The sequence below is a fragment of the Rutilus rutilus genome, assembly GCF_951802725.1.
Source record: "Rutilus rutilus genome assembly, chromosome: 19".
NCBI lineage: Eukaryota > Metazoa > Chordata > Actinopteri > Cypriniformes > Leuciscidae > Rutilus > Rutilus rutilus.
Window position 1 is genome coordinate 22721217 of NC_140232.1, and position 10849 is coordinate 22732065.

Sequence of the window (10849 nt, forward strand, 5' to 3'; positions counted from 1 at the left end):
TAGTAGCCACGGCCATGAGTCATTTGTAGTTTCAAAAGACTCACAAGAAAAATGTGTCTTAAGAACTGAAATCAGCTGTTCTGTCATTTAAAATTGATCAAATGGATGGAGAGAACCTTTTAAAGAAAGAAACAGGTCAAGAGAAAACCCATTGTTCACTTTGAGTTTATGACAGTGGTTGATTATTTATATATACCTATAAAAATCTGCCAGAACATTAAACACATTACCTGAGCTAACTTTTAACATGTACATACGTCATATATGTGCGTATTATAAACACAGCTTATAATATTCCGTAGTCTAGTCTAGTGGTTATCACGCTCGTTTCGTATTAACGTCTCCGGTTCGAAACCTGGCTGAAACAAATTTATTTTCCTCTTACCTAAAAATAAACTTTAACAAACTTTACCATATAGGGCAAATGGTTGTGAACATACAATCCATTTCTCTTCTGGTACTATAGGAATGTTAGAATCCTGCAGTAGACCGTATTATGCTGATCAAAACATTTGCACAATGTTGGAAGTTCAAAGATGCTTAGGTCACACAACTGCATTAGAAAAACTGAAACACTGTTTAACATGCTAAACAAAACCACACAATTACATAATAGCTGTGTGCCAAGAATCTTGCTTTTGAAGTTATAGGCTATTAACTCAAAGCTACATTAAATCAGTTATTACATCAAACCAATAATGCTTCCAAGATTTACCATTTTCCTGGCCATTTCAAAGGAATTATAGATATGTGCTTCTCAATCCCTGTCCTAGAGACCCTCCACCACTGCACATTTGGATGTCCCCCTTACCTGATTAAACTCATCAGCACATTTAGAAGAGACTGCAAGACCCGAAATGGCTGTGTCCAATAAGGAAGATGTCTAAAATGTGCAGTGGTGGGGGTCTACAAGACAGGATAAAGAAGCACTGAAATAGACAACGTGTCACTAACAAGCATAATAAAAAACTACACATTTCTTTCAGCAACAAGATGCTCAAATGACTTATGGCACTAAAGAAACAAAAACCACAATACTTAACTCATTAATAATTAAATAACACTAATGTTCATGCCTAAATAGGTACATTGTGTCTACCAAATCAAGGCGTTATCTATGGCATATATACTTTTTTAATTTACTCTTGAAATTGGTAAGCTTTTGGTAATCACCTTAAAGGGATTGTTCACCCAAAAATGTAAATGTTGTCATCATTTACTCACCCTCAAGTTGTTTTAAACCTGTATGAGTTTCTTTCTTCTGCTGAACACAAAAGATATGTAAATAAATGTTGGTAATCAGAAAGTTGATGTGCCCCATTGACTTCCATATTAGGAAATAAAATTGGAAGCCAAACTCATTCAGGTTTGTAACAACTTGAGGGTGAGTAAATTATGACAACATTTTTAACTATCCCTTTACACAACAGTGTTGTGGAACATGGTAGCTGGTCATTAGCTTGTTTACCATGTTGATGGCCCAAGACCATCTACCAGCTTGGACCTGCTAGAAACCACCTACCATGTTCCAAAATTAACATTTAATTTCCAGCCAGGGATAGTGTTTACTCTTTCTATGTGTAATGGTATAAATGTTGTTTGCTTTATGAAAGAATGATCATTGATCAATCAATATTCAGTGAATTTATTGTACAAATAGGAGTATTGCAAGCATTCAGTCTGGCAAGTCTCTCCACAGGTATGAGTAAAATACTATCATATAGAACCAAATAAAAATCAGAGAAACATACATACATGTCGTATACATAACGCTGATGAACAGGACTCATAACTGTTCCACTTTCCAGGAAAATCCTTTTTTAGTCCATGTGCAGGTTTATTTTAGCACTCAAAAGAACACTTGGTATTAAGACATAAAGAATGAGTCTACAAGGTATCAGATGAAAAGCATTCTGTTAAAGGCATTAAACACTTTTGTAATACTCTGTGATTTCTTTTTTAACAGCAGGGATGCTTGATTGTTGCCTCTTGACGACAAAGTCGTTATGGCAACGAATCACCAGACAAACCTTTGGTGGAAGATGGATGAAAGCAATGAAATTATATTTACACACAGAAACGGGAGAGACAAAAATGGCAAATTCAGTGAAATGAGGCACTTCTCCAACAAAGGCGAAGATAAGTGACACCAAATTACCAGCCATTCTCTATGTTGATCTTAGTAGGTGTGGTGCTTTACCGAAACATCCACTGCATGTAGAACAACAGCTTACAGGTCAAATAGCTGTTGTACACAAGAGAAGAGGAAATCTGTATTAGTAGTTCAGAGATTAATTCAAGATTGGGGCTGAATGTTACCTATTCTACAACTTAAGGTTTCACATTGGTGGGATACTGGATAATTCATCAGCACCTTCATCTCTGCTCAAATGTTTTATACGAACAAAAGTCAAGGCTTAAGGTTCTCATAAAGCACAACTGACAAATATCAGCATACCAAACACACCTTTGCTGCAGGCAATGTCAAACAAATTCATTAGTGAATTTCCGAGGGCATCTCAAAAGCTTGAGTAAACATTCTCCTCCTTACAACAACAGAGTCAGAATAACCTTAGAAGAAGCTGCTTCAACCCTTTTCATCCAAAATAACGATTGCACAGAGAAATAAATAATAGTAAAATCTTGTTGCTTTGTCTCAGGTAAGTGAGGCTACTATAACAGGGGTTTTACGTGCCCATAATGTGCCTTTTAAAAGTGTTATTTACAAAGTGAAATGACACAAACTGGCCTGCCCTTTGAAAGGACAATCAATAAAGTGCAATAAAAAAGATCCAGTACAATGAAAGGGGCTTCACTTGGAAGGTTGGATAAGGCAAAAAAAGAAAAAGAGAAAGTCACTAAAGCTTTGGTTGTTAACAAAACAAATCAATTTCCATAAAGCGCATGTAAAGCACAAAGGTAAGCTATGACTCGGCATGGTACAGAAAAACTTGCTTCTGGGTCCGTGTGTGGTCCGGAGCTGGTTTCTGGAGACGATCTACTAATGCACAGAATCAAGAAGCAGATGGAGAGAGGGCAATGGGAGTTGTTGGAGAGGGAATGGTATTGGCCAGATTATAGGTTGAATTCGGGAAGGTACCCTGAGAGGGCTGTACATTGAGGAAAGGGGGCCTAGTGGTGGATGTTTGGGGGGATGTATCCGCTGTGGCTGGGGAGTCCAAGCTGACTTCATCCCCTTCCTCAGAGTCCCATACTTCACTCTGCAGGTAGTCTGCGAAGAGGGCTTTAGCTCGCTGCAGAATACGCCCGAGGTTGTGGCGACGGACCAGGCGGTCAAAGTGCATGGCCAGCTCATTGTAATCTAGACTGTTTTTGACAATGTGGTCACGGTGTTCTAGCAGGATAGAAAGGCAAAGGAAAAGCATGAAGGGATTCCCTTTCCCAAACTCTTGCGGAGGGGGAAGCGAGCAGGGTTTAATTCCGCCTCCTTCTGGTTTGTTTGTGTTTGGAGAGGATAAGCCAGACCCAGTGGGTCTGCATGGCGAGGGGAGATTGCTGGAGAATGCTTTGGGCAAAGACGGGGACTTGCTGAAAGATAAAATTGGCGAAGAGAGAAGTGAACGATTGTAACCCTGCGATGGAGACGCCAGTAAAGATTTCCCTGCGACCACTGATGGGGACTGACACCCAGTTCCGTTTATTACAGCTTGGGAGGATGTGAACCCCCCAGAAGGTTTATCAGGAGACTCGGCTTTGTCCCCACTAGAGGAAGAGGATGTGCATTTTGACAGGCCATCAGGAGATGCCGTTCTCCAACTGGTCGCAGAATTAGATGCTTCCAGTGACTGATTGGAGCTACTTTTCCAGTTTGGTGGACAGGAAGGTAGAGATGATGCTGGGGAAGCTGCCTGACCATTGGGAGAGTCTCTCTGTCCTGGAGATGATGGCGTATGATTACCGATAAGAGGTTCCTTTTCTCCAGGGTCGTCCTCACTTTCCTCTGTGGACTGGCGGACTGAGAATTGCAAGGTAGAGTGTGCAGACTGAAACTGTACGGGAGATAACGTGGGATCAGAGCAGTCGTTCTCATTCATTTCAAAGCTGTCCTCGTTGCGGCCACTATAATACTTGAATTCCCCAAAACTGGCCTGTTTTTCAAATGAACGAGTCGAAGCTGTGACATCATTATTGACCATCTCATCTACACCGTACTCTCCTTCGCCTTCCTTCCGAGGCCTCTTCTCCTCTTCTACGACAAGGGAACGTCCTCCATCTGCCTCCTCTCGAGACGGTCTTAGCATGTGACGTCTCCTCTGCCTTTCTGTCAGCTTTTCTTCCATCTCCTCCATGTCCACATTCTGATGGACATTCTGTGAGCCGTTGGGCTGATCTGCCTCAAGCGCTGGCCCCAGAAGCTCCACCTCTGTCTCAGGTGGATCAGGTGGCAAGGAGCTCCAGGTGACCTCCAGCATTCGCAGAGCATCATCAAAAACAAATTCACGTTTCAGCTCCAAAAGCAGCCAGCGGTAACAAAAAAACAGATCGTCAGCACCTTTCGAGACTAGGTAGGCATAAAACTCAGGGTCTGAATACTGCAGAAGCAATTTGAGATGCTGGAACTTAATGGACATGAGTTGTCCATCAGGGCGGAAGTTGCCTTCAAGACGTTTCATAATGCCACAGAAGCAGATAAAGGCGTGAGCTTCGTTGTCCATGACGGCGAGGATTGGCGACGCAATGTCGCTCATGCCTTGGCAATAAGACACCTGCGAAAACAAATTAGGAAAGTTCATATTCCAGAGAAGTAAAGGCACATCCTAGTGTCACCAAAGGGTTGACACATATGTTTACCTGTGGGTGTGTAATAGCAAAGGTGGTAAGGAGGTCGGTCAAGGCGGTGAGATGTGGGCTGTCCTCTGAGCCCGCATAGTAAGGATGTGCTCGGTCCGTTCGAAGAACATCTTTCAGTACGTTTCCCCGAATGAACTCCAGATCCTCTGAGCTGGCCCGTGCTGTCCATTCACTCTTCAGCTGGTCGTACTCTCTCGTCTTTCTCTTCATGTAATCCATTCTCTCCTGCCCTGTCAGACCATCTGGGTACACATTAAGGAGGTATCGCCAAACAACCTGTCACAAAAATACAGAGTTGGATGAGAAAAAGTCAGCTAAAATGCAAAGACTACTATGGAACTTAATAGACATGAGTTGTCTGTCAGGGCGGAAGTTGCCCTTAAGTCCGAAGACGTATTGCTGTTTTTTTTCTTTCCCTGTGTGTGGGGATGTTTGCGTGAGTGTCCCGAGTATCCACGGGATTGGCGGACTGGAGTGCAGCGTCCTTTGAAATATGCCATATGCTGACGTGGAAGAGATGATGTTGTTGGCGTGTTGTTCTGAGAGAGTGTTGCAGTGGTGTAGTTTGCTTGTAATTCGTGATCTGTAAATTGTGTATATTCTTTCGCTTGCTACTTTTGTAAAGTGTCCTTATTTTGACTTTTGTCCCTAGTGTTTCCATCCGTTGTAGTGTTCATTTCGTTTAGTTATTGTGGCAGTTGTGTTGCCCTTTTTCTGTAAATATTGTACATACATAATTTTTCCTTTAATACTAAAGTGGTAGGGTGCCATTTTTATTTTCATATATATCTTTTCTCTTGTGTTTGGGATAGCCAGGGAGTTGGGTAAGACCACTGCATTTTATTGTATTTATTTTACAGGGTTTATTTAGTTGTAATTTAGTCAGTGCCCGTTTTGTTTATTGTTTTGGACTTGCCCAAACCTGAAGACTTTGCTTCATTTTTGATGAAACTGAAAGAAACAAAAAAGAAAAGAAAGAAACGGTTGAAACAGGTTTTTATTTTATTTATTTTAAGTTTTATTTAAGTTTACCTACCTGACCCTAGACCAGGGTCGTAACAATACTCACACACATATATGCATGTGTTATATAATATACCAAATATATTAGCTCTGAATACACATTATGGAGCTCTTAAATAAATAAATTACAAAAACTAATAAAAATGGCTTCATTAACTCATTTGTATTCAAGCTGGAAAAGGTTTTTGTCAATGTTTGTCAAGGTAAAGGTTTAGATCACTGTATCTCACAATGATCCCATTCTCACTCTCTCATGGTCGATTAGTTAAATAATGGTAAAGCAGTTTGGTTACCTTGCGTAAGGATGGCTCAACCCCACCATGATATATACGAAGTCTTAGTTCTTCTGGCCGGGTCAGTTGACCTTGGCTGTTCAGGTAACAGTGGAATTCAACATCATTTAAGGGAGGCTTGAATGGTTTCACCTCCTCCCCATAGGACCAACTCAAGGCCTGCTGCACACGCGATAGAGTGCGACCCACCTGAATGTAGAGGTGGGTATTAAGTGAGGAAAAGGTAAAAGAAGTGTTCAGAATTTATATAGATTTCTAGCTACATCTCTGATATTAGTTGGAAGATAGATAAAAAGAAACATTTCTAACACATAAAATATCTGGAATAAGATGAATTAGTTATCAGTGGCCATGTACACACAGCAGCTAAATTGACAATTCATCTTTTATTGTTTAGTCCTGTTCTGTATACACAGAGATCGGTAATTTATGGGAAAAACAACCGAATTGTACAAATGAATTATCTACTGAAAAATTCAGGTAGCGACAACTGTATTTACAAAATTCTACGCAGCGTGTACGGAACCAAACTGAGCAACTAGTTGTTGTTTTAAAATGTATCAGAAATGGGTCTCTTCTGTATGTGCAAGAAAATCACAGGGAAAAAGGAAGGAGCCTTGACTCATTAATGTTGCCAGATCTTGATAGAAAAATCTGACAAAACAAAAACAAGCACATAATAAACCTGAATAAATCCAAATGTTCTATACTAAATTAAGACACGCTTCTGCCCCCTTTATTAACTCCATAAACTGGACGACTTTATGAGCCAAGCCCAAACAAGCAGCCTATCGATGGTGGTTTGGTTAAAACATAAGTGAGTCTTTGGTCAAAGTGGACATAAGGACATAAGTGGTACTTTAGTCAAAAATGTTGAATACCAATGCGTGAGATGCCAGACCATTGCTATGGTTACCAATGTGTCAATCATCGGTATTTTTGGAAATGAGTTGTGTTCCATACACACACACAAAACTATAATTTTTAGGGGATTCACTACCGTATTTAAATTGTGTGTACATGGCCAGTGAAATGCAGAAAATGTTCCTTCTATCTTTAATTTATTAAATAAATCAGCACGAAAGCAGCACAAAGCTGTTTCTTACAAGAGCAAAAGAGCTTTCGCCTTCAAGAACTCCTGAAATATCTAATGCCTTTCATTTTTTGGGGCGAATTGCCATGAATTACAGTTTAAATGCAGCAGACTGTGAACCTGACTGAACGCAGTGGACACTGGCTGGTAAAACAGCTGGCTGACAAGGTCAAGAACATCATGAGTAACCTGGGACAGCAGCGACTGTGTGAAGGGAAGTGCAGCAGACGTCAATGACCTCTTCTCTCCCTGCAACTGATCTGAGCCAATCACATCCTTAGGGCTTATTATGTCCCAATCCTCCAAAACAGGACCTTCGGAAGAATATAAGAAAACAAAACATAAAAAAGCAGCATTTAAAACTGGATTAGTCTTATTTAAAGGTCAATGCAGAATGTTTGTCAAATAATTCCAGTGTCCAATAAAGACACAATGTAGACTCTATAAAATAATGTACTGAAAATATATGGATTTTTTCATATATGGAAAATTGGATTTTCTCAAGAAAGTACACTCAATTACAGAACAATCACTTGAATTTCCCCCCTTAAAATGCACTCAACAATACATACAGCTTCAGTAATCATTTGAATGGAAGAGAAATCATCCAAAAAATAATAGTTTGATTTGTTAATTCAGAGATCTCATAAAGGAAGATAAGAGTAGATTTTCAGGATCTACTGAGATTGACAGACACTAAATACCCTCCAAACAGGAGGGTTCACTCACTGTCCTCTGATGGTTTGATGTCCATCTTTAGCTGGAGGAAAGGCTTTGCCGCACTGACAAACGCGGCATCTAAATCCCAGTCAGACAGCAGAGACACGTAGACCTCCACACCCCCGCGGTCACGGGACAGGTAGCTAATCCCAAAGTTGCGTTTCCTGCAGGAAACCAAAGAAAATAAGACTCCATCTATGTTTGCTGCAATTAATTTACCTATCAATGCTATTAAATAACCATAAAATTGGCTTATCAATTTTTTAAATAGATCTAAATCAGAATTATCACAAAAATAATATATTTTGTAATTTCACACGCACCCATTCAGCTCAAAGGCTCGTATCAGGATATGTTGCAACACCTCTAATGAGGTTATTTGAGGATCTACAGCAAAGGAGCGGAACTCCACCGGTAACACCCCTTCACACTTCTGCAAACAGACAGAAAACAGAAAGCGTGGAGTAGAAGTATGATTTTAGAAAGACAAAGAAAATGGGTTACATTCCCTATTTATTTTACAAAAAAAACAAAACATTTTGTTATTTATCTTAATTTTGAGGTCCTGAAAGGCTAATCACTCTATCCTCTGAAATGCAAATCATCTAATCAGGTGACATTATTTACTCAGGTGGAGTCTCTGTCGATGTTGCAACCAACTGTGGGAAACTGACTCTGGCTGTACAGATTACTTTGAACTCCTCGAGCGCAGCACTACAAGGTCATCTGTCCCAAGCAAAACACACTGCAGCACATCTGTCAAGGTTCACACAAAACCTAAATTAATTTACTTTGTAACTTAGGTTGTCATCTGATACCACTGACTCTTGAGTACTGGGACAAAACAGTATACGAAACGAAACGAATAAATAAAATTTTATCAAAACTGTCATAAATATTCTCTCTCTCTCTCTCTCTCTCTCTCTCTCTCTCTCTCTCTCTCTCTCTCTCTCTCTCTATATATATATATATATATATATATATATATATATATATGTTTGCAGGTGTATTCTTCTATTTTCTCCCAATATGTGTTTAACATTGTTAAATTATTATTTATATACTTTTACAATATTTATTAATATTTTTTATAATTATATTTAATTTTTATATTTTCAGTTGTCTGTTTCCCTGACAGTTTTAGTTATTTACTGTGCTTTTATCATTTTTATTCGTTTTTTTTTATATATATATTTCTATTTAGCTTTAATTGACTTTAATTACAGTTTTAAGTAATTTTAGTACAACGTAAACATTTTTTTCATTAAATTTTTGCAGCAACATTTCAATTTCAATTACCTTAAACAAATTGTTTTAATTGTTTTAATTAACAATAGCAACACTGACTCATTAAGGATCAACACTGTTAAAAACAAAAGTAATGTGTCATAAATCTAAAATCTAGCATTGACTTCCATGGCATGAACAAATGAATTGAGGTTAGGCTACATGGTTGTTTCAGACTGATTTGACACTCCATACATTACAGACACAGAACATCTTGAAAGTGCTGACATAATTACCATATTTAGCATTTAATACTCATACATATTAAAATACAATATCATTTTTTTCTTTTTTCTGGTGTTGAAACCTACTAACAGAACCATCTCAAATGTATGTATATATATATATATATATATATATATACATATGTGTGTGTGTTTACAAATTGTGTGACAGGGTTGACAGAAAATTATACAATAGGCTTTAAAAAAAATGGTAGATCATGTTTATTTTAATCTTGTGTCTGAAGATTCAGTTACATGGCAGTGTAGCTCTTTGATTAACTACAAGTTCACTGTGATTAAAATTAAATTCACTGACCTAAATTCTTATATCCAAAGAGACTTCTTAAAGAAACAGGCCTGCAAAACCCCTCTGTTAAGTTCCATTAAATCATTTATGGAGGTTCTCTAAGGCCTTCATCTGCATACATTTCTTTTCGTATTCATTAAAACAGACTGTACCTGAGAAATTACTGAAAAACAAGCGAGAGAATTACATGGCAGGTTGATCATGTGACACTCATTATGACTGTAACATAGTATGACAACGACTAAACTGTATATGATTTATATGTATTTGTTGAACAATTATGTGACACGAACAACAAAAGATGACTATAACATTAAATTGTATGATAAATATATTTCTAAAAAAAAATTATATATGGATTAAAACAAGATGTTTATTACACATCTTCAAACGAATGATTATGATGCGGTCACGATGTGTAAACAACTAAGATGACAGCGAAGTAAAAGCGATGGACATGAAGATATGGCTGATAAAAAGCTCTACGACAGACGCAGACATGCAACCAGACACTGTCTGACTTCTGGCCTGGCTGGACTACGTGGAATGCTGTGTGTTGTTGTGTTTCCATCCCGCTGTGTTGCTGTGTGTGTGTGATTGGGGTTTCTACCTGCCGCTCGGTCCCCACAATTTCTCACCTTGACTTTGACACGAACTACCCCCCTCTCCTCCTCAGCCGACATGGTGGGTAGTCCGCTTTGGGGTGTCCCGTTCAGAGATGCGTTATCGTCATCCAGATTAAAAATTGAAAGTAAAATAACAATGGATGGAGGTAGCCGTTTCTCTTACAGCTTCGACAAGTACATTGAAAATTCCGTTAATAAGAGACGTTAAACAACCAGTATCTTGCTGACAAGTTTCAAAATAAAAGCCCCACAACAAGACGAAAAAAATCTTTCGTGCATTAAAAAATGAAGTGTAAATGTATTTTAATATATGATTACAAAGGGGAATCAGTGCTTCGTCCACTTAGATCAATAACCATGACAAAAGAGGACATTACTTTTGCTACTTTCATAGCGAAGACTGTCTCCGTGACATCGGAGTAGTTTTAAACAACAGGATATGACGCCACATTGCATTACATCAT

The 10849-nt window shown here is 38.7% G+C and overlaps 1 protein-coding gene across 2 annotated transcripts; it reads right to left on the bottom strand.

Moving 5' to 3' along the window:
- Window positions 1-1629: 1629 nt before the first annotated feature.
- Window positions 1630-10585, bottom strand: tbc1d25 (TBC1 domain family, member 25). Of its 2 annotated transcripts, XM_084389527.1 has the most exons (8): window positions 10398-10563; window positions 9769-9922; window positions 8265-8374; window positions 7951-8105; window positions 7411-7535; window positions 6129-6317; window positions 4813-5088; window positions 1630-4727 (listed from the first exon to the last, which is right to left on the bottom strand). In XM_084389527.1, exons 4-8 carry the CDS (start codon window positions 7973-7975, stop codon window positions 3015-3017), a joined length of 2328 nt encoding a protein of 775 aa, XP_084245653.1. In that variant the 5' UTR covers window positions 7976-8105; window positions 8265-8374; window positions 9769-9922; window positions 10398-10563; the 3' UTR covers window positions 1630-3014. The 2 variants fall into 2 exon arrangements, with proteins under 2 accessions (XP_084245653.1, XP_084245652.1); XM_084389526.1 differs by lacking the exon at window positions 9769-9922 and having other exon boundaries at window positions 10398-10585.
- Window positions 10586-10849: the final 264 nt, after the last annotated feature.

Coding starts and splice junctions, on each gene's coding strand:
- tbc1d25 (XM_084389526.1), bottom strand. CDS start 10,442: ATGTCGGCTGAGGAGGAGAGGGGGGTAGTTCGTGTCAAAGTCAAG. Junction 8,375..10,397: donor TAGTTCGTGTCAAAGTCAAG/GTGAGAAATTGT, acceptor GTCTGTTTGCAG/AAGTGTGAAGGGGTGTTACC. Junction 7,536..7,950: donor CATCAAACCATCAGAGGACA/GTGAGTGAACCC, acceptor ATTCTTCCGAAG/GTCCTGTTTTGGAGGATTGG.